Source organism: Scyliorhinus canicula, chromosome 3 (genome assembly GCF_902713615.1).
Source record: "Scyliorhinus canicula chromosome 3, sScyCan1.1, whole genome shotgun sequence".
In the NCBI taxonomy this organism is placed as follows: domain Eukaryota; kingdom Metazoa; phylum Chordata; class Chondrichthyes; order Carcharhiniformes; family Scyliorhinidae; genus Scyliorhinus; species Scyliorhinus canicula.
This window is the reverse complement of record NC_052148.1, coordinates 173,139,876-173,164,554: the sequence shown is the minus strand read 5'-3', so window position 1 is coordinate 173,164,554 and position 24,679 is coordinate 173,139,876. Positions and strand designations below refer to the sequence as shown.

At 44.8% G+C, this 24,679-nt stretch overlaps 1 protein-coding gene across 2 annotated transcripts in view; it reads right to left on the bottom strand.

Annotated features, from left to right (window-relative positions):
- wdfy3 (WD repeat and FYVE domain containing 3) overlaps positions 1 to 24,679 on the bottom strand; it is a 490,874-nt gene that overhangs the window by 57,875 nt on the left and 408,320 nt on the right. For both annotated transcript variants that reach the window (XM_038791772.1, XM_038791773.1), the window contains 3 exons: positions 19,535 to 19,655; positions 19,361 to 19,446; positions 2,848 to 2,928 (listed from right to left, as the gene is read on the bottom strand). In XM_038791772.1, the coding sequence (XP_038647700.1) occupies positions 2,848 to 2,928; positions 19,361 to 19,446; positions 19,535 to 19,655 (288 nt within the window). The remainder of the gene's footprint in view (positions 1 to 2,847; positions 2,929 to 19,360; positions 19,447 to 19,534; positions 19,656 to 24,679) is intronic.

Genomic DNA, 24,679 nt, shown 5'->3' with positions numbered 1-24,679 from the left:
GCTTGACCCCTCGGACCCTGTTCTGCCAGGCTCCGATGGCCGCATCCCCTCCCCCCACCTCACCCCTGTTCACTGGCCGGCTTAAACCAGCCAGCGTGGAGGCCCCCGCCCTGGTCTCTTTCCCCCTTGCCTGGCCCCAGGAAAAACCCAGAAGTCCCCTTTAGCACACATACCCCGCACATACACCCACACCCCAAAGAACCCTCATTCCGACTGAAAGTCCCATTTCTTTCCTTGTCCAAATATATACAACGTTGGCTCCTATAACCCATACACCAGCACTCAGTGAAACAAAAAAGAAAAAATACAGTCATGAGCCTACATCGGTACATGACGATTTCTCAATTCTGCCACAGTCCTTCTGCCTTCGCAAACTCCTCCGCTGCTTCCGCCGTCCCAAAATAAAAGTCCTTGAACTTGTCGGTCACTCTCATCTTCGCTGGATATACAATGCTGCATTGCACCCTGCTAACGTACAGTGCCCTCTTCACCCGGTTGAAAGCAGCCTGCCTCCTCGCCAGCTCCACCGTAAAGCCCTGGTATATGCGTATACCAGCTCCAGCCCACTGCACCACCCGCTTCTGCTTAGCCCAGCACAGGACTTTCTCCTTTACACTGTACCTACGGAAGCACAGAGTCACTACTCTTGGCGGCTCGCTCACCTTTGGTACAGGCCTCCACGACTGATGAGCCCGATCCAGTTCATATCGGGAGGGATCCTCCCCCTCCCCCAATAGTTTTGCCAGCATCGCGGCAAAATACTCAGTCGGCCTCGGTCCTTGCACTCCTTCGGGCAGCCCCACAATCCTCAAATTCTGTTGCCTGGATCTGTTTTCCAGGTCTTCCATTTTGCCTCGCAGATCCTTATTGATCTCTATCACCTTCCGCATCTCCTTCCCCATCAAGATAAGTTGATCACTGTGCTGCAGTAATGTCTCTTCCACTTCCTTCAGCGCCTCGCCTTGCTCCCGCACCTCCGCCACTGCGCTCACCACCGCCGTCCTCACCGGGGTAATCGCCTCCTCCACCAGCACTTTCAAAACCACCCCCATCTCCTTCCTCATTTCGAATCCCACGGCCAGCACCGTAGTTATTTCTTCATCCGTAAGCAATGCGGCCTCCCCTGGTGCTCCAGCCTCCATTTTCTTTACTGACCCCGCGGTGACGTTTCCACTCTGCGACGGACTTTCAGCTGCTTTTTTCACGGCCGTTTTTTTGCTGGTCTTCAACATTTCCCTTCCCTGTGCTGTCTCCCGACCTTTTCTGCCTCCGCTGCCCTTAGGACTGGGCATTAACCCCCGACAATGCCGTTCCCGAACGGGAGCCCTCCAACGCGCGGCTGCCTCCCGCCCGTTGTCACCGGAAGTCTTCCTGTTCTTTTTAAAAAAATATTTTTATTCTCCTCCTTTTTCATATTTTCTCCGAAATTTACACCCACCAACAATAAACAACAATCAGCAACTAATATGTCAATCCCCACAATGATCCCATCTCCAACCAACCCGCAAACATTAGTCCGCATGTTTACATAAGTAAATGACAAAAAGGAATCAGGGATTACCCAGTCACCCTTAATACACACAGCCCCCCTCCCCCCACCCATCCCCCCCAACTAATGTTCAATGTTACCCAGTTCTTGAAAGTGCATAATGAATAATGCCCATGACTTGTAGAATCCCACCGTTCTTCCCCTCAGTTCAAACTTTACCTTCTCTAGAGACGGTTTCCTGTTCTAAAGGGGAGTCCACCAATCAAGAGCCCGATGTTCTGCATTGCGAGCCAAAAGCAAGTTTAGCGGCATCAAAGCTCTAATGGGTATTTCCACCAAACAGTCACCTCTTCGTATGGGGTTCCCTCGTGGGCCGAGGCTCTGTGCTGCAGCGCTATGTGTTTCACTGAAAGTCTGCCTCTGATCCCTTTGTTACTGATTCAATAGCCAGCACAAATATTTATTATCTTAAATAACCATCCACTGTTTACTCCCCTCAATCCTATTTTGCAATTTGGATACTTTTAGTAAATTTTCCCTTAATCTCTGCTTTAGAAATGTTCTCGTTATTCAGCCTGGCAATATTACTAAGGGGCTAATTTACTGATTTTGTACTCACAACACAGTGCAGCATTTCATTGAACTTTGCGTGCAGATAGCTCTGCACCCTCTTTGCAGCTGGCTAGCTCTTTCATGCATTCATTTACATGTATTAGGACTACAAAAGTGGAAAATTTACCCTTGTAAGTTTACAGTGCATCTCTTTCCAAGGTTGCAATATCTTCTCTAAACGAAATTGTACAAGGTATACCAGCAACAACATAACCACCCAAATGATCCAAGATAGGAGAGCAAACATTCTTTACAAAAAGGGAAGCCCGATAGTGTTGTGCTTTGGAGTAATAGCAAGATGTTTAAATTCTCAACCGTATGGAATTTTCAAAGAGTGTGATAAACTAAATTTAAATTATAACGGTGAAAATAATCTAAATAGGGAGAAGAGTATGGGGTGAATGGGCAAAGAGATGTAAAAATATGGTTTCTCCCTATGACAACAAATCCAGTTGCCACCATTGTAATTTCTACATGTACCTTCTTCCCTGTTCCAAACCAGTGGAAAGTGTAAGCTAGTCAACACACTGAATTTTTAAAGAGTTATGCTCCAAAAGCACCCAACAATTCTAAACTTTCAACAGTAGCAGAGGAAAATCAGGCAACAGATTTCATATCTTCATGTAAACATAACCAAACAAACAATTTCTATCCTATTAGTTTACAGCTCATTCTCATAAAACATTAGATAAACAACCAGTAAAAGCTACAGAAAATCCCAGGATACTACGGGTGGCTTTACTTACCCTTGTTCCACACTTGTATTGGGCCGTTGTCCAGAAACAGACTCAGAACTGTCAGTCAAAGAGGGAACCACAGCTAAAAATCTGAAAAACAAATTCAATAAATTCAAGTGATTATTTTTGCACAATAATTAGCCTCAAATAATCAAGTCACTGAGCTTTACTGAAAAATATAATGGTAAATTAATGGAAGGGATGCAAGAAAGGAAAATTAAAGTGAAAAAATAAATTGTCATATAATAATTTGTTATTCTTATTGTAGTAACACATGGAACTGAATCTTATTCTTGTTTCCTGTCACAGCAAGACTTAAAAAAATCAGTTTGAAGAGGGCTATTTGGGCAGCATTAAGTGATAGATATTACACTGAAACCATTTCAAACCTTTAGTTCCATTATACTGGGAGAAGGTACAGAGTTACACAGTTAAAAACAAACTGCTAAGTGTAATAATACAAGGACATGATTCGTCTCTGAAGAGGCCAGTTCCAGGGGCGGAATTTGCAAGTGTTAGGTCTCAAGGTTTGTTGTTTAGTGTGGGACACTGTAGCATTTGCTGTGGCTCCAACCTGTCTGCTGATAACAGCGGGGATGATAGATGGACAGCATCCATGCCTTGGCAGGAGCCAGTAAAACGGTAGGGGGAGGGGATGACCCACACCCTAAATGTCAGACCACCGATATCACAAATTGCAAACCAACATACATGCCTTTGTAATGATTGGATAGTTTAAGTAAGCATGCGGACCTTAATGTGATTGGTTCATTATTCTCATATACTATGCATGATGTAACCTTAATCGATAATCCTGATTGGACATAGATAACTAGTAACAAATGATTGGATGCGCTAATTTCTTGTAATCAAATTTTGAAGTATAATTGTCTGTACTATCATTAAATCTGAACTTTTCTAGTGTCCCACTTGGGATGCCAGAGGCCTCAGCTATAGCTTAAATAAACTGGATCCTTTCCTCCAAGAGTCTTCGTCTGGTTTCTCATGAGTGATGAGTGAAGTACACTAAAGTCAAATCGCTGTACTTTTCTCCGCAACAAGTTCATGAAGCAAGTCTCTGTTGAGCAACCACTTTAATTTCATGGCCTGCACAGATATATAAACAGCTAGTAAGTTTAGGTTAGTGTTTTGATGTTAATTTGGAAAATAGGAGGAGGTCATTCACCCCTCTGAGTCTGCTCCACCATTCAATACGATCATGGCTGATTCTATATCTCAAGGCCATACACGCGCTCTCTCCTCATACAGTTTGACGCATTTGGAGTCCAGGACTCGATTTAATGGCCTTGTCATGCCTGACTTGGTGATGCGAAGAGGCCACTGTAACTCCAGGAGCGGCCTCTTGCGAAATTCGCGACACTCGAAACGCTTCGCAAGATTAAACAAAATCTCCCAGATGTCATGATCAGACTCATTTAAATACGTCTACACCGGATTCTCTCAGGGCCTGGGAACCAATGCCTTGCCCGAGAGACCTTGCCATCGTGCCATTTAGCACTGATTTCCACAAACGTGGACCAGATGTAACAGCACCTGACTGTGTGTTACATTAGAGCCATTAGAGACCCCGGTCCGGCTCTTGGTAGGGTGGTATCCTTGCACTCCCACGCGGATACCTTGGCACTACCAGCCTGGGCACCCTGGCTGTGCCATCACAGCATTACCAAGGTGCCCGTGTGGCATGGCCATGCTGCCAGGGGCACTGTCAAGGTGCCTGGCTCCCAGGCTGCCTCTGCCAGGGATCGGGCCCAGGGGTGCCTTGCCCTTAAGTGGTGGGGTGAGGGGGGGGGGGGGGGGGGGGGGGGGGGGGGGGGGGCGGGGACGCGGACCCTGTAAGAGGTAATGTGGATGCAATTGGTGGTGGGTGTGGGGGAGGGATCCAAAGATGGGGATGCTGTGGGGGTCGAAAGATCAGTGGGTATTTAAAAATGGCAACCTGATCCACAAATACTTTTCCTGCACTGGCGAGCTGAGCAGGAAATTATGTAAGTGCGGCCTTGGCACCTTTAAGTAGCAGTGCCGCTTTTCGCGCTGCAGATGCCGAGAACCACCCTGCTAAATGCGCCCACAATGGAACTCTCGTTTCTGTCCCATTAAATCACACCCTAGAAATAGATTACCTTCTTACGTATATTCAAGGACTTGGCCTCCACAGACTTCTGTGGCAGAGATGTCCACAGGTTCACCACCCTCTGAGTGAAGAAATTTCTTCTCAACTCAATCCGAAACAGCCTACCCCATATATTGCTAACCAGTTCTCAGTCCATGCCAATATATTACGCCCAATCCCATGTGCTTTAATTTTTCCCACTAACTTCTGATGTGGAACTTTATCAAAAGCTATCTGAAAATTCAAATACACCACATCCACTAGTTCTCCCTTACTTATACTGCTAGTTAACGCCTCAAAAATCTCCAGTAGATTTCCCTTAAATAAATTCAGGTTGACTTCATCTAATAGAACATAGAACATGGAACGGTACAGCGCAGTACAGGCCCTTCGGCCCTCGATGTTGCACCGACATGGAAAAAAACTAAAGGCCATCTAACCTACACTATGCCCTTATCATCCATATGCTTATCCAATAAACTTTTAAATGCCCTCAATGTTGGCGAGTTCAGGTAGGGTATTCCACGGCCTCACCACTCTTTGCGTAAAAAAACCACCTCTGACCTCTGTCCTATATCTATTACCCCTCAATTTAAGGCTATGTCCCCTTGTGCTAGCCACCTCCATCCGCGGGAGGAGGCTCTCGCTGTCCACCCTATCTAACCCTCTGATCATTTTGTATGCCTCTATTAAGTCACCTCTTAACCTTCTTCTCTCTAACGAAAACAACCTCAAGTCCATCAGCCTTTCCTCATAAGATTTTCCCTCCATACCAGGCAACATCCTGGTAAATCTCCTCTGCACCCGTTCCAAAGCTTCCACGTCCTTCCTATAATGAGGCGACCAGAACTGTACGCAATACTCCAAATGCGGCCGTACTAGAGTTTTGTACAACTGCAACATGACCTCATGGCTCCGGAACTCAATCCCTCTACCAATAAAGGCCAACACACCATAGGCCTTCTTCACAACCCTATCATCCTGGGTGGCAACTTTCAGGGATCTATGTACATGGACACCGAGATCCCTCTGCTCATCCACACTACCAAGAATTTTACCATTAGCCAAATATTCCGCATTCCTGTTATTCTTTCCAAAGTGAATCACCTCACACTTCTCCACATTAAACTCCATTTGCCACCTCTCAGCCCAGCTCTGCAGCTTATCTATGTCCCTCTGTAACCTGCAACATCCTTCCGCACTGTCTACAACTCCACCGACTTTAGTGTCGTCTGCAAATTTACTCACCCATCCTTCTGCGCCCTCCTCTAGGTCATTTATAAAAATGACAAACAGCAACGGCCCCAGAACAGATCCTTGTGGTACGCCACTCGTAACTGAACTCCATTCTGAACATTTCCCATCAACTACCACTCTCTGTCTTCTTTCAACTAGCCAATTTCTGATCCACATCTCTAAATCACCCTCAATCCCCAGCCTCTGTATTTTCTGCAATAGCTGACCGTGGGGAACCTTATCAAACGCTTTACTGAAATCCATATACACCACATCAACTGCTCTACCCTCGTCTACCTGTTCAGTCACCTTCTCAAAGAACTCGATAAGGTTTGTGAGGCATGACCTACCCTTCACAAAACCATGCTGACTATCCCTAATCATATTATTCCTATCTAGATGATTATAAATCGTATCTTTTATAATCCTCTCCAAGACTTTACCCACCACAGACGTTAGGCTCACCGGCCTATAGTTATCTCTACTCCCCTTCTTGAACAAAGGGGCCACATTTGCTATCCTCCAGTCCTCTGGCACTATTCCTGTAGCCAATGATGACCTAAAAATCAAAGCCAAAGGCTCAGCAATCTCTTCCCTGGCTTCCCAGAGAATCCTAGGATAGCTCCCATCAGGCCCCGGGGACTTATCTATTTTCACCTTGTCTAGAATTGCCAACACTTCTTCCCTACGCACCTCAATGCCATCTATTCTAATAGCCTGAGTCTCAGCATTCTACTCCACAATATTATATTTTTCCTGAGTGAATACTGACGAAAAGTATTCATTTAGTATCTCGCTTATCTCCTCAGCCTCCACACACAACTTCCCACCACTGTCCTTGACTGGCCCTACTCTTACCCTAGTCATTCTTTTATTCCTGACATACCTATAGAAAGCTTTTGGGTTTTCCTTGATCCTACCTGCCAAAGACTTCTCATGTCCCCTCCTTGCTCGTTTTAGCTCTCTCTTCCTCGCTTCCTTGTAACTATCAAGCGCCCCAACTGAAACTTCACGCCTCATCTTCACATAGGCCTCCTTCTTCCTCTTAACAAGAGATTCCACTTCTTTGGTAAACCACGGTTCCCTCGCTCGACCACTTCCTCCCTGCCTGACTGGTACGTACTTATCAAGAACATGCAATAGCTGTTCCTTGAACAAGCTCCACATATCCAGTGTGCCCAACCCTTGCAGCCTACTTCTCCAACCTACACATCCTAAGTCATGTCTAATGGCATCATAATTGCCCTTCCCCCAGCTATAACTCTTGCCCTGCGGGGTATACTTATCCCTTTCCATCACTAATGTAAAGGTCACCGAATTGTGGTCACTGTTTCCAAAGTGCTCACCTACCTCCAGATCTAACACCTGGCTTGGTTCATTACCCAAAACCAAATCCAATGTGGCCTCGCCTCTTGTTGGCCTGTCAACATATTGTGTCAGGAAACCCTCCTGCACACATTGTACAAAGAACGACCCATCTAATGTACTCGAACTATATCTTTTCCAGTCAACATTTGGAAAGTTAAAGTCTCCCATAACAACTACCCTGTTACTTTCGCTCTTTTCCAGAATCATCTTCGCCATCCTTTCCTCTACATCCCTAGAACTATTAGGTGGCCTATAGAAAACTCCCAACAGGGTGCCTCTCCTTTCCTGTTTCTAACCTCAGCCCATACTACCTCGGAAGAAGAGTCCCCATCTAGCATCCTTTCCGCCACCGTAATACTGTCCTTGACTAGCAGCGCCACACCTCCCCCTCTTTTGCCCCCTTCTCTGACCTTACTAAAACACCTAAACCCCGGAACCTGCAACAACCATTCCTGTCCCTGCTCTATCCATGTCTCTGAAATGGCCGCAACATCGAAGTCCCAGGTACCAACCCATGCTGCCAGTTCCCCTACCTTATTTCGTATACTCCTGGCATTGAAGTAGACACACTTCAAACCACCTAGCTGAACACTGGCATCCTCCTGCGAAGTCAAATCTGTGCTCCTGACCTCTATACTCTCAATCTCCCGTACCCCAAAACTACAATCCAGGTTCCCATGCCGTTGATATATTTTAAGTGTCGTGTTATCACATTCTTTATAATAAACTAGCATTTTCCCCTACTGATGTTATGCTAAACGGTCTACAATTCCCTATTTATTCCCCCCCCTCCTTGTTTAAATAGCGGGGTTACATTTGCCACTCTCAAATCTGCTGGGACTGTACCAGAATCTCCAGAATTTTAGAAGATGACAACCAACGCATCACTATTTCCACGGCCACTTCCTTTAATGCCTTGAGATGTAGATTATCAGGCTCTGAGGGTTTATTGGTTTTCAGTCCCACTAATTTCTCCAACATTTCTTTTTAGTAATATTAATTTCCTTCAATACTTTCGCCTCATGAGATCCTTGGTTCCCTAGCATTTAAGGCAAATTGACAAAAAAAATCTGACTTCGTACTTTGTATGACTGTTCGCCTTATGCTCTGCAGCTGTTGCTGCACCCAAATAAAATATAATGTTAAACTTGCTACACTTTGAACACATATGAAAAGCTTTTAATGTAGTAAAATGTCACAAGGTACTTTACAGGAGCATTATCAACCAAATTATGAGACCAAATCAAACAAGCAGGTATCAGGGCAATGCACCGAAAGCTTACACAAGGAAGTAGACTTTAAGGAGAGTCTTAAAAGAAGAAAGAGAGGTAGCGGCGTGCAGAAACTTAGACGGAGATTTTGACAGCTTTGGACGAAACGCTTTGCTTCCAATGATGGCGTGATTAAAATTGTGGATGTTCAGGAAACCAGAACTGAAAGAGCACAGATATCCCAGAGGGCTGCAGGAAATTACAGCAAGGGTGGGGGGGGGGGAAGAGATGGGAAACTTGAAAACGAAGATGGGAATTTTAAAATCAAGGCATTGCAAGACTCGGAACCAATGTAGGTCAGCAAGGATAGGGTGATGAGTGAGACGGGTTTAGTGCAAGTTAATTTTTTAATATTAATTAATAGGATGTGAGCATTGTTGGCAAGGCTAGAATTTATTGTTCATCCCTAACAGTCCTCGAGTAGGTGTCAAGAATGGATTTTCAGGATTGTGACCCACTGAGAATGAAGGAAAGGTGATATAATTCCAAGTTAGTGTGTGGCTTGGAGAGGACCTTTCAGGTGATGGTGATTCCATGTATCTGCTGCCGTTGGGCTTTCAGGTGATAGAGGTTGTGGGTTTGGGATATGCTGTCAAAATTTTTTGCCGTTGTTGCAGTCCATCTTGTTGATGGTATACATTGTGTCATGCGTGAGTACCTTTAAGAAATGGGGGTTTATACAACAGCTGTAGTGGATGTACCGTTAAGAAATGGGTTTTTATCAGTGATGTCAGAGTGTTGGTGGCTGTATGTCTGCTTTTACTTTTGCTTTGGGCTATCTGCCACAGGCTGTGTTTAGTTTTGTTTCAGATTTGGAGAAGCTGCAGTCACAGCAAGATGTGTATCAATCTCTGAAAGCTAATGAATGTCCATTTGGTGATTTCAAAGTGGTAACTATTCTCAGTAGAGAAGTTAAACCTGATGTCTTTCTGTAAATAGGGTTATTTTTTGTCTTTTGGATGTTGCAAGGAAAGATTAAGAGTTACTTATAGCGTACTGTATTCTTTGGGGGATTTATTGGTGTTAAGACGTTTACTGTGGGTTTATAAAGTGTTAACTGGTTTCATAAATAAACATTGTTTTAATTTAAAAGTACTGTAGATCTCTGTTGCATCACACTTGCAGAGTAGGCCTGTGTGCTCCCCATAACCACAATCTATTAAAAGTTGTGGGTCAGGTGAACTCCATGATACACTTTGGGGTTCTCTAAACACTGACCCATAACAATTGCCACCCCTGTGCCCTGTTTGTGGAGTGAGTGAGTGTTTATGGTGATGAATAGGGTGCCAATCAAGTGGAGTGCTTTGCCCTGAATGGTGTTGAGCTTCTTGAATATGCAAATGAGCTGCATCATCCAATCATGTGGATAGTATTTCATTACACTCCTAATTTTTATACTGTAGATGGTTGACAGGCATTGGGGAAGTCACGAGGTAAGCTACTTGCAGAATTCCCAGACTAACCTGCTCATGTAGCCACAGTATGTATCGTGGTTGATCCAGTTAAGCTTCTGGTCAATGGAAACTTCCCCAGGATGTTGATATTGGGGGATTCAGTGATTGTAATATCATTGGTCATCAAGGGAAGCTGGCCAGATGCTGATATTAATTGCCTGGTACTTGTGTGACATGGTTACTTGCAACTTAGCAGCCCAAGCACAAACGTTGTCCAGGTCTTGCTGCATGCTGTCATGACTTCTTCAGTTTCTGTGTAATTGTAAATGGTACTGAACACTGCAATCATCAGAAAACATCCCCACTTCTGATCCTATGATGAAGAGAAGTTCATTCATGGTGCAGCTGAAGATGGCCAGGCCCAAGACACTCCTCTGAGGAATATCCTGCAACATTATCCTGCGGTTGAGCTAATTAGCTGTCAACAACCAGAATCACCTTCCCTTCACGTAGGATATACAACACAGAAATAGCCCATTCAGTTCAATGAGTCCATGTTTCTGTTCCACTAGAGTCTGTTTCTATCTTCCTCATCGAAATTTATCAATGCAATCCTCTATTATCTTCTCCCTCAGCCTCCCCTTAAAAGTAGCTATGCTGTTCCTGTTTCCATGGTTGGCTTTCGGCCTTCTTGGTTATGTCTATATTGACAGTGCCTTCAATAAAATGTTTTTCAATAAAAAAGTAGCTATGCTGTTCACTTCAGCTACTTAGGGACAGTTTAGCACAGTGGGCTAAATAGCTGGTTTGCAATGCAGAACAATGCCAGCAGCGCGGGTTCAATTCTCGTACCGGCCTCACCGAACAGGCGCCGGAAGTGGCGACTAGGGGCTTTTCACAGTAACTTCATTGAAGCCTACTTGCAACAATAAGCATAGAACATAGAACAGTACAGCACAGAACAGGCCCTTCGGCCCTCAATGTTGTGCCGAGCCATGATCACCCTACTCAAACCCACGTATCCACCCTATACCCGTAACCCAACAACCCCCCCCCTTAACCTTACCTTACTTTTTTATTAGGACACTACGGGCAATTTATCATGGCCAATCCACCTAACCCGCACATCTTTGGACTGTGGGAGGAAACCGGAGCACCCGGAGGAAACCCACGCACACAGGGGGAGGACGTGCAGACTCCACACAGACAGCAATTATTTTTATTTCCTTGTGGTAGCGAGTTCCGCAATCTCACCGCTCTTGGGTAAAGAAGTTTCTTCTGAATTTCTGATTGGATTTCTTGGTGACTATGTGGTGTTGATGCTCTCCAGTTATGTTCTTCCCCATAAGGAAAACAATTCTCTCTGTGTATTCCAGTTCTCTTCCTGCAACCAGTAGTGCACTAAGGCAGACTCGTCTATTTCCATAGCTCAAAATTCCTGGAACAGGTTGTTAGACTGCCACCAGCGGCTTAAAGCTGGGGGGGGGGGGGGGGGGGGGGGGGGGGGGGGGTGGGGAATGCTGGCTCGGGGACTCTCCGTTCTTACTGCCAACCATTGGTGTGTTTGGAAGGACTTGCAGGTTGACACACTCAATCTGAAACGCACCTTCCTTGGACATCAAGTCCTGGGGTGGAATTTGAACCGGGACCCTCTGGCTCAGAGGCAGGGATGTTACCCACTGCGCCACAAAACCTTTTATCTATGTATCCACACTATCAAATTCTTTCATAAATTTAAAGATCTCTATCAGGTTATCTCACAAACTTTATTTTTCAAGAGAAAAGTGACCAAACCTGTTGATCCTTTTCAGATAGGTATACCCACACATTTCCAGTATAATCCTTGCAAACGTTTCTCCACACCCCTTCCAGGGATTCAATGATTCTTCTAAAAAATATGGTGATCAGAACTGCACACAGCATTTGAAGCGAGTTCTTACCAAGGGTTGTTACAGGTTTAGTGTAACATTCTTCCTTTTTAATTATATCCTTTGCATGCTAGATTTCACCTTTTAAGATCTTGATAACCTCTAACGCAACTTTTAGTGATTGATGTATTTTTACTCTATGATTCCTTTGTTCTGCTGCCCCACTTCGAGTCACATCTTCCAAGTAAAAAGTGCTTTCCCTATTCTTCCTAACAAAATTTACTAACTTACATTTATTTGTGTTGAATTTCATTTGCCAGTTATTTGCTCATTCTGCAAATTTATTTAAAAAAAATATATTTTATTGGAGGTGTTTTCAAATATATACAGAACAGAAACTGGTAAACAACAACAGCAACAATTAACCATGTACAATTGCCCCATTCCCCTGTACCACCGCCTCCTTTTACACCCAGCCCCCACCCCCCAATCAGAACACACAAAAAAAACCTCCCCCTGACGTGATACAGTCCCTTAAAGTAGTCAATGAACAGCCTCCACTTCATGGAGAACCATTTCTCTTCCCCTCTTATGGCTCACTTCCATACCATGGCTATGCTCGCTGCCCAATAATAATTCTGAAGATTGGGCAGCATTGGCCCCCCTGCCCGCCTATCCCTTTCCAGAAAGGCCCTCCTGGCCCGAGGAACCTCGGTATCATCTTATTCACCCTACTAAAAAAAAACGTGAACACTATAAACGGGAAATTCTGAAACACGAAACAAAACTTAGGCATCACCGTCATCTTTACCGTCTGGACCCTTCAGCCAGTGACAAAGGCAACACATCCCACCTCCTAAAGTTCTCCTTCAGTTTTGTCAGATTCAACTTGTGCAGCTGGGCCAGCTCTGCGCCACTTGCATCCCAAAATTCCAAAAGCCCCGCCCCTACCAACCAAAACGGCAACCTCCTCAAACTACACCCCTGTCCCCGGGCGTTGATTGGGAATACCTCACTTTACCACATGGTGAGCTTATACCCTGAAAAATGACAAAACTGCCCCAAGATCCCCATAATCATGTCAAGCTTTCAACCGGGTTATCAACACATAACACGAGGTCATCAGTGTATAAAGAGACTCGGTACCCCCCCGCCTTCCGTTAAAGCGCTAAGTGCCATTTCGAACGGTTAAATCGCTCGGGCAAAGTGGAGAGTGGACATCCCTTCCTCGTCCCCCGATGCAGCCCAAAGTACTCCGAATTAACACTACTGGCCTACACACTCACTTTAGGAGACCTATACAGCAGTCACACCCAGTCGACAACAAACTCCTGCCAAAACCCGAACCACCCCAACACTTGGAATAAATATGGGTGCTCCACACGGTCAAACACCTTATCCGCATCCATAGACAGCACCAACTCCACCTCCTTGCTCGTCGAGGGCAGCATCATCACATTCAATAACCTTCGAACATTGGCCGATAGCTGCCGCCCCTTCTGGAACCTTGTCTGGTTCCCCCCAATTACCCCCCGCACGCAATTCTCTATCTGCACCGCCACCACTTTCGGCAGGAGCTTTGCATCCACATTTAACAACATCGGGTAGTACAATCCACACTGCTCCGGGTCCTTATTTTTCTTTAAAATGGACAAGATAAATGCTTGATACAGCATGGAGGGGGGGGGGGGGGGGCACTCGCCTGTCCCTATCGATTCATTGTACATCTCCACTGACAGGGCCCCCAGCTCTTTCCCAAACCTCTTATAAAACACCGCAGGGAACCCACCCTGGACCAACGCCTTTCTCAACTGCATCAACCCCACACATTCCTGAAGCTCCCAAAGACCAATCGGGACCCCCAGCCCCTGTACACGTGCCTCATCTGACCATGCCCCCCTAGGGCCTCCCCAAGATGTCTGCGCCATCACCCCCTAAGCAACTGCGCCGCACCAATTCCGTCCATGTCAGCATCCCACTCTCCCCCCTTCCCCCCACCATTCCCACAGTACAGCACAGGAACAGGCCCTTTGGCCCACCAAGCCTGCGCCAACCATGCTGCCCGTATAAACGAAAATCTTCTACAGTTCCGGGGTCCGTATCCCTCTATTCCCAAACTATTCATATATTTGTCAAGATGCCCCTTAAACGTCACTATCGTCCCTGCTTCCACCACCCAAATGGGAGTAGATCCTGCCTCGAAGAATTCTCTCCAGTAATTTCCCTACCACTGACCTAAGGCTCATCGGCCTGTAGTTCCCTGGATTATCCTTGCTACCCTTCTTAAATAAAGGAACAACATTGGCTATTCTCCAGTCCTCCGGGACATCACCCTAAGACAGTAAAAGAAAACAAAAACAACCCTCTCAACAGATCTAGCCTCCACTTCACTCCCGTTAACTAGCCTATCTGCTAGCTAGCATGGTGGCCACCACTCGAGACAACTGCTTCCCCCAACCCCCCCTACTCCCTTGCACCTCTCCTCCACCTTCCCCCTCATGCCCACAACTCCAATTACCCACATAATATACAACATGATACAAAATTCAACCCAACTAAAAAAATTCTAACACCCCCCCCACTGGTATCTTCACAGTCCAAAGTCCTTACAAGTCCCCAAGTCTATTGTCTTGCAAAAACCTGTTCGCCTCCTCCGCATGTCCATGTAGAACTCCTGGCGCTGGTACATGGCACACAACCGGGCTTGGTATAACACCCAAAACTTCATTCCTTCCTTGAACAGGACCGCTTTGACCCTGTTAAATCCAATCCTGCACTTCGCCAATGTCGCCCCCAAACCGTGGTAGATCTGAATTGAAGCCCTTTTGAAATCAGTGGGGAAGCAGTGGTATTGTCATTGGACTGGTGATCCAGAGAAGCAGGGTGATACTCTGGTAACCCAGGTTGGAATCCCACCACAGCAGATTGCAGAACTTGAATCAAATAAATATCTGGAATTAAAAATCTAATGATGACTATAAAACCATTGTTGGTTGTCGTAAAAACTCCAGCTGGTTCACTAATGTCCTTTAGGGAAGGAAATCTGCCATCCTCACCTGGTCTGGCCTACATGTGACTTCAGATCCACAGCAATGTGGTTGACTCTTAAATGGCCTCTGAAATAGCCTAGCAAACCACTGATGCTAGTTGTATCAAACTGTTACAAAGTCAATAAAAAGGAAAGAAACCGATCGGATCACCCTGCGTCGACCTGGCTCTGTAGACCCTGCAAAGTCCTCCTTGCTAACATCTGGGGGCCGGTGTAAAATTGTAAGTGCAGTCTCACAGACTAGCCACGCAACAGCCTGCTATAGTCATATTCACAGAATCATACCTTCCAGATAACGTTCCAGACACCACTATCATCATCCAGAGGTGGCAGCACAGTAGTATATAGTCGGCAGGGAGTTGCCCTATAAGTCCTCAGCATCGATTCTTGAGCCCATGAAGTCTCATGGATTCAGGTCAAACATGGACAAGGAAACCTCCTGTTGATCACCGTATACCATCTACCCTCAGCTGATGAATCATGCTAAACACCACTTGAAGGAAGCACTGAGGGTGGCAAGGGCACAGAATATACTCTGGGTGGGGAACTTCGATGTCCAGCACCTGGTGCTCCTGAGCTGGCTGAGTTCTAAAGGACATAATTGCTGGACTGGGTCTGCGACAGGTGGTGAGGGAACCAAGAGGAAAAACATACTTGACCTCATCCTCACCAACCTACCTGCTGTAGATGTATCTGTCCTTTATGGTATCAGTAGGAGTAACCACCACACAGTCCTCGTGGAGTCGAAATCTTGTCGTCACATTGAGGATGCCGTGATGCCATTGTGTGGCACTACCATTGTGCTAAATGGGATAGATTCAGAACAGATCCAGCAACTCAAGACTGAGTCATCAGCAGCAGCAGAATTTTACTCAGCCATAATCTGTAACCTCATGTCCCGGCACATTCCCCACTCTACCTTTACCACCACGCCAGGGGATCAACCCTGGTTCAACAAAGTGTGCAGGTGGACATGCCAGGAGCAGCACCAGGCATACCAAAAAATGAGGTGTCAACCTGGTGAAGCTATAACACAGAACTACAAGCATGCCAATCAATATAATTAGCAAATGATAGCCAGAGCTAAGCGACCCCACAACCAACAGATCAGATCCAAGCTCTGCAATCCTGTCACATCCAGGCATGAATGGCGATGGACAATTAAACAACTTACTGGGGGAGGCGGCTCCACAAGTATCCCCTCCTCAATGATGAGGAGCCTAGCGCTTGTGCAAAAGACAAGGCTGAAGCCTTCGTAATAATCTCAGCCAGATGTGCCGACTGGATGATCCATCTCAGTCTCCTCCAGAGGGCCCCAGCATCACAGATGCCAGTCTTCAGCCGATTTGATTCACCCCCTGTGATATCAAGAAACGGCCGATGGCACTGGGTACTGCAAAGGCTATGGGCCCTGACAATATTGCAGCAATAGTACTGAAGACTTTTGCCCCAGAACTTGCTGTGCCCCTAGCCAAGTTGTTTCATTACAGCTACAACACTGGCATCTACCTAATAATGTGGAAAATTGCCCAGGTATGTCCTGTAAACACAAAGCAGGAAAAATCAAACCCGGCCAATTACCGGTCAGATGTGGGGATGTTCGCTTATGATTGCATAATGTTCAGCACCATTTGGGACCCTTCAGACACTGAAGTGGTCCACGTGCAATGCAGCAAGGCTTGGACAATGTCCAGGCTTACTTGTCAACTGACATTTGCGCCACACAAGTGCCAGGCAATGACCATCTCCAGTAAGGGAGAATCAAAAAATCACCACTTGACATTCAATGGAATTATTTTCACTGATTCCCAGAGTGTCTATCCTGGGGTAATCGTTGATCACAAACTGAACTGGACGAACCATATAAATACGGTGGCTGCAAGAGCAGGTCAAAGGCTAGGAATCTTGTCGTGAGCAACTTGCTTCCTGACTCCTCAAAGCCTATACGCCATCTACAAGGCACAAGTCAGGAATGTGATGGACTACACCCCACTTGCCTGAATGAGTGCAATTGCAACACTCAAGAAGCTCGACACCATCCAGGACAAAGCAGCCCACTTAATTGGCACCCTCTGCAAGCATTCAACTCCCTCCACCACCAGCTCACAGCAGTGTGAACCATCTAGAAGATGCACAGATGCACTGCAGGAACTCAGCAAGGCTCTTAGGCAGCACAGTCCAAACCTACAACCATTGCCATCTAAAAGGACAAGGGCAGCAAATACATGGGAACACCACCACCTGGAGGTTTCCTCCAAGTTACTCACCATCCTAACTTGGAAATATAGCGCTTTTTCCTTCACTGTCGCTGGGTCAAAATCCTGAACTCCATCCTTAATAGCACAGTGGGGGCACCTAAACCACATCGGCTACAGCAGTACAAGAAAGCAGCTCACCAACACCGTCTCAAGGGCAATTAGATAATAAGCATACGTGTGGAAACTGACACTTATCAGATAAATGGCAGCAAAGAGATGAGAAATAATAGGAGGCCAATGGTGCTGGAAAAGGAAGAGCAACCGTTATGGGTTATTTTCTCTGGCTCCGACCTGATAGATGTGAATGGACCCAGGAAAGAGCAGTCCTACCCAGCTGAATGATGGAGGACAGCTCTTGGCAGAGGATGGTGTGGTCAATTATGTCAAAGGCTGCAGAAGAAAGAAAGAGGAAGGGGGAATAATTTACCATTATCACTGTCACATAGGATGGCATCTGTGACCTTAATAAGAGCTGTGTTGGTACATGAGCAGAAACCTGATTGGAGGCCACTGGGAAAGGTGATTGTGAATTTTGAAGGCAACAGTATGCTCAAAGAGACTGGAGACAAAAGAGAGGTGTGATGGGTATATGTAGTCTGCAAGAACAGAGGGGTCAAGGATTGCCTTTTTAAGGAGAGGTTCAATTATGGCAGATTTGACGGGGAAGGGAACAGTATCCGAGGAGAAGGGAACAGCATCAGCCAACATGGGATTCAGTAAAGAAAATTGGCTGGTTAGTGGGAATAGGGACAATGCAGCAGGAGATAGTTGTCATTGACAAGGTTAGTTCTGAATGGGAATGAGGAAATCATAAGACATAGGAGTAGAATTAGGTCATTCAGCCCAGTGAGTCTGCCCACCATTCAATCATGGTTGTTAAGATTTCTCATCCCCATTCTCCCACCTTCTCCCCATAACCCTGGATTCCCTTATTAATCAAGAACCTATCTACCTCTGTCTTAAAGGCACTCAGTGACTTGGCCTCCATAGCCTTCTGCAGCATTGAGTTCCACAGATTCATCACCCTATGGGTGAGGAAATTCCTCCTCGTCTCTGTTTTAAAGGATTGTCCCTTCAGTCAGAGGCTGTGGCCTCGGCTTCTAGTTTTTCCTACTAGTGGAAACATCCTCTTCACATCCACTCTATCTAGGCCTCTCAGCATCTTGTAAGTTTCAATAAGATCCCCCTCATCCTTATCAACTCCAACAAGTACAGACCCAGAGTCCTCAACCGCTCCTCATATGACAAGCTCTTCATTCTAGGGATCATTCTTGTAAACCTCCTCTGAACCCTTTCCAAGGCCAGAACATTCTTCCTTAGATTCAGGGCCGAAAACTGCTCACAGTACTCCAAATGGGGTCTGTCCAGTGCCTTATACAGCCTTAGGAGTACATCCCTGCTCTTGTATTCTAGCCCTTTCGACATGGATGCCAACATCGCATTTGTCTTCTTGAGAGAGAAAGATGCAAATTTAAGGCGAGAGAAGAAAAGACCCAAAAGAAAATTTGGGCCAATGTGCTAGGGAAAGGGAGGGAAGTTAGAAAGGCAGCTGATTTTCCTTAAGATTGAGATCATCCAAAAAAGTTCAAGAGTTGTTCACATTTGTTGAGTATAATGAGTCTGTGGCCTTGCAGTTTCATTAATTATACTCTTCATCATGTTTTCTGTGATGGTAAAATGGAAACTATACCCATCTGAAAAGGTATGGACATTCAGCACCAAGGCAAAGAAACAAAATTCATTTAATTATTAATTTAAAGATGACAAAATATTGCAGAATATTAGATCAAAAGACAAAGAAATAAGCCTCTAAATATCAAGTGTTGTATACTCATACTAAATTGGACTTGCCCTGAATCAACTTGTCAAACACTGCATGGCTTAAACTCTTACTACTTGGGTTTTTAAAATAACAGTGCAGAAGAAAAGCAAAATAGTTTTTCCTACCTTTGATACACTTTATTTCGAACACCTTTTTGGAAGGCCAGGAGATAGTTTCGCCCATCACCAGAGAAAACTTCAACTGCAATAGGCTGAAGGAGGGATTCATTTGTAAGACAGTAGAACAACTTATCTAAATAAGCAAATAATAGATTAATCAAAAGACAACATGATTCCAACCTGTAATAGATAACGTCTCTTATGCACTTCTTTGATGTCCTCGTAGGCAAATTTACTGCAAGTCCGCTTCAGCTGACTTTGTCCTTGCCGTGCTCCTCTGGGTATAATAGGCTCATACAAGCTAGAAAAGTCAGAACAGAGTAAACTAAAGCTGGGTGTGACAGAGTTTGCATCTCCTTAAACCAGACCTGCTGAATTAAAAAAATCACATACCTCTTTCCTCCTTCAGAAGCGATGGTGACACCAGTAAAAATTCCATTTGTAATACTTCACAAACAGAATGCTTCACTGTGGTGCAAATAATGATTCATGAAGACATTGTTTTATTAATTCATTTAAATTAGTTAAATACTTCACTAGCTGCACTTGGTAACTCAACCAAATCTCAGTCTCTGTTGAGTTACTGATTGCAATAGAGGACATTATAATTAGGCTGGCTTATAAAGCAGAAAAGCAACTAGTGTTCCTGTTCCAGTTTTTATCCAGTAAGTCCTACTGGAAATTGTGAGTGAACTACAAGAATTTCAGCAAGGCTTTTGACAGGGTTTCACATGGTAGACTGCTCAGAAAGAGTCCATGGGATCCCGGAACAAATGGATTCAAAATTAGCTCATGGACAGGAAGCAAAACATAATGGTTAGCTTTGGGACTGCAAGGCTGTTTCTAGTAGCATTGCACCAAGTTTAGTGCTAGGAGGGCAGCACGGTGGCCTAGTGGTTAGCACAGCTGCCTCACGGCGCTGAGGTCCCAGGTTCGATCCCGGCTCTGGGTCACTGTCCGTGCGGAGTTTGCACATTCTCCCCGTGTCTGCGTGGGTTTCGCCCCCACAACCCAAAAATGTGCAGGTTAGGTGGATTGGATACGCTAAATTGCCCCCTTAATTGGAAAAAATAATTGGGTAATCTAAATTTATTAAAAAAAAAAAAAAAAAAAAAAAAAAAGTTTAGTGCTAGGTACAGGAAAATCTCTTGTCTAGCATGCTCCAGAAATGAGAGGTGCCAGCTCATTAAATATGCCGGTTACCGGTTACCAATGAGAAAACTCCAGAATGATCCCAAAGGGTCTGAGGTTTCACAAGTGCTGTGGGAGTGCACAAATAGAGTGAGCGATGCAGAGGGGCGATGGCGCTGCAGAGCAGTGGGAGGCCGAGACTGGTGCTAGGACAGGCTGCCAAGACTATTCCAGGCTCAGCTGTGTTAATTCCCCTTTGGTTAAATAACCTGATAACATTCACTAGCTAAGTTCTCACAGAAAAGCTGGCAATATTGGCAAATCATTATTCGGCAGCTGGGGCACAGAAGACCATATCCTAATCTGAATTAATGCCTGCAGAAAAAATAAACCAAATAACGAATAAACTACACTCTAGATTCAAAAAAACATCTGAGCATACGCCGTGAATTCATGTCAATTCACTGTGAACATTAATACCAAATGTGGGAAGAAATACTAACAACAATAGATTAAAACTAGATGAATTCCAGAAGATGGGGGCCACGTGACGTATAAATAAGGTAGTGCAAACTTGCATATTACTTTTTAAATTCAGAATCTCATCTCAGACATGCTGTTCAAGGAAACCTGCAAAATTGACTGACTGTTTGAGAACAACCGCAGCCTCCATAAAACTGACAACCCAATAACAGCCCTGATAAAAGCCTGTGACATGTAAAAACAAATTTTGTTGCAGGATTTTTAAGTTAAAGTAGGAGCAGTATTGACAGAAGATGGACTTCTTCAGTCTGCTCACAGCCTGGCTACGAGCAGGGCTGAGCTCCGAAGGGATAGACTTTGTTGAATTTTGTCAGTAAACATTACAACACTGACGTCAAAACATTTGTCAATGTCTTATCTATTAAATTTTTAAGGTTTGTGAATGTCAATTCCATTTTTAAGGGAAATAGGTGATGGGTATTTAAAGACCTATAAACAGGGGATGTCTGGGACATGGGTTATGTGTGAAGTGTTGACGCTGAATAAAGTCAATAAATGTGCTAGCAATTCTGTGTCCTTTAGTTTTGACTTTACCATCTGATGTGGACCCAGTTAACATCAAATTCAGCATGAAATGTTGATGATTGACCTGTGCGCATGGACTTTTGGAAATCATCAACTCCATAAAGGAATCTTCCCTATAGTTATGCTCATCATTTATTGATAAGTATTAATAATAATTGCTTATTGTCACAAGTAGGCTTCAATGAAGTTACTGTGAAAAGCCCACGGGTCGCCACATTCCAGCGCCTGTTCAGGGAGGCCGGTATGGGAATTGAACCAGCGCTGCTAGCATTGTTCTGCATTACAAGCCAGCTGTTTAGCCCACTGTGCTAAACCAGACGCTGGCTGCATTGAAATTGGACTTCTTAATTAAAAAAACTAGATGTGGAGATGCCGGCATTGGACTGGGGTGAGCACAGTAACAATTCTTACAACACCAGGTTAAAGTCCAACAGATTTGTTTCAAATCACTAGTTTACGGAGCACTGCTCCTTCCTTAGGTGAATGAAAGGTATGTTCCAGAAACATATATATATTATATATATATATATATATATATAGACAAAGTCAAATATGCAAGACAATGTTTTGAATGCAAGCATTTGCAGATACGCAAGTCTTTACAGATCCAGAGATAGGGATAACCCCAGGTTAAAGAGGTGTGAATTGTCTCAAGCCAGGACAGTTGGTAGGATTTTGCAAGCCCGGGCCAGATGGTGGGGGATGAATGTAATGCGACATGAATCCAAGGTCCCGGTTGAGGCCGCACTCATGTGTGCGGAACCTGGTTATAAGTTTCTGCTCGGTGATTTTGCGTTATCGTACGCCCTGTAGGCCGCCTTGGAGAACGCTTATCCGGAGATCAGAGGTTGGATGCCCTTGACTGCAAAAGTGTTCCCTAACTCGAAAGGAGCTTGAGACAATTCACACCTCTTTTACCTGGGGTTACCCCTATCTCTGGATCTGTAAAGACTTAAGTACCTGCAAATGCTCGCATTCAAAACATTGTCTTGCATCTTTGACTTTGTCTATATATATGTTTCTGGAACATACCTCTTCATTCACCTGAGGAAGGAGCAGTGCTCCGAAAGCTAGTGATTTGAAACAAACCTGTTGGACTTTAACCTGGTGTTGTAAGACTTCTTACTGTCATCAATTAAAGGATTTAAAAAGAGGCCAGAAGTACAGAAGCACAGTGGTCAGCACTGTTGCTTCACAGCGCCAGGGTCCCAGGTTTGATTCCCAGCTTGGGTCACTGTCTGTGCGGAATCTGCACGTTCTCCCTGTGTCTGCATGGGTTTCCTCCGGGTGCTCCGGTTTCCTCCCACAAGTCCTGAAAGACGTGCTGTTAGGTTAATTGGACATTCTGAATTCTCCCTCTGTTTATCCGAACAGGTGCTGACATGTGGTGACTAGGGGCTTTTCACAGTAACTTCATTGCAGTGTTAATGTAAGCCTATTTGTGACAATAGAGATTCTTATTATTTTCCAGGTATAATTAATATCCCAGACACTGCTACAAAAAACAGGCAAAAAAGCCATTAAGGCATTAAAGCTGTGTGCTTTCTTTCAGTCTATTAGTAAAAAATATTGGAGATGTTAAAAGCTGCAAGACTGTGTGGGGCAGTTAACAGTCTTATGATAAAATCTCCAGAAATATACCCAATCAAAGCTGACAATCCGAGTGAATGGTTACTCTGAAACCTACAACAGCTTTTTAGGTCATTAGAGACATCTCATGTTCATGCTGTTGTGTGTGAGGTTTTTCAGATGGCTATATTTTAAACCATCTCTTCTGATTCAATGTAAAATGGAGCATGTGGCCTGCAATTAGTTCTGCCCAGTGATAAGGCGATGTCGCCCTGATTGTCATGGGCCAGGAGGCCCTATTTCAACAAGGCCTCCTTTGACAATAGACTCTATTGAAACCTAAGTGCCAGAATTCATTCCCAAATACAAAGGGAAAGGCAGCTATTCTGGCTTGACTGGGAGGAGACGCTGGAGAGGACAGCGCTGCTGGAAGTCAGGTCAAGGATTCTCAGAAGGCCAAGAGAAATGGCTTTCGACAGGCAATGGACGTTTTGACCGCAAAACAGCGAACAGAGATTTAATGGAAGCTGAGAGTAAATTTGAATTGGCTTCTGTATAGGCTACTTGCTGAGTAATGTATAAACACGGCATGAAGTTGCCAGTTGTGAAAAGAAACTAAAAATACCTGTTTGCAATTTAGAGAATTAGTTGCTTACGTAATGTTTAATTGTGTGGATTTCAATTTGTATATTACAGCAAAAGTCTTATAACTTGAAAGCTTGTTCAGTTCGATTAAACTGGCCACTGGGAATTCAAACCTCTTTTTCAACGTTATTAGCTTCTACAGGATCATAGAATTGTGACAGCGCAGGAGGAGGCCATTTGACTCATCGTGTGTGCATCAGCTCTCCAAACAACCACAGGACTTAGTGCCAATTCCCTGCTTTTTCCTTGTACCCCTGGACATTATTTCTATCACATAATCATCTAATGCTTTTTTGAATGCCTTGATTGAACCTACCTCCACCACATTTCCAGGCAGTGCATTCCAGACCCAAACAGTGCTGTGTGAAAAAGCTTTTTCTCACATTGCCTCTGCTCTTTTGCAAATCACTAAATCTGTGCCCTCTTGTTCTTGATCCTTTTACGAGTAGGAACACTTCCCCCCCTGTCAACTTTGTTCAGCCCTCTCATGATTTTGAACATCTCTATTAAATCTCTTATGAGCCTTCTTCTCTGATAGGAGAACAGTGCGAATCTCACCAATCTACTCTCATAACTGAAGTTTATCATCACTGGAACCATTGTTGTAAATCTCTCCTGCACTCTCTGCAGTGTGTTCACCTCCTTCCTATAGTGTGGCACCCAGCACTGTACACAATACTCCTGCTGAGGTCTAATTACTGTCTTTTATAAGTCAGCATAACTTCCTTGCTCTTGTACTGTATTCCCCTATTAAGGAAGCCCAGAATACTCTTTGCCTTTTTTATCTGCTCTCTCCACCTGTTCTTTCACCTTCAATGATTTATGCATATTTACATCCAGGTCCCTCTGTTCCTGCACCCCTTTAAGAATTTTACCCTTTATTTTACGTTGCCTCTGCATGTTTTCCCAGCA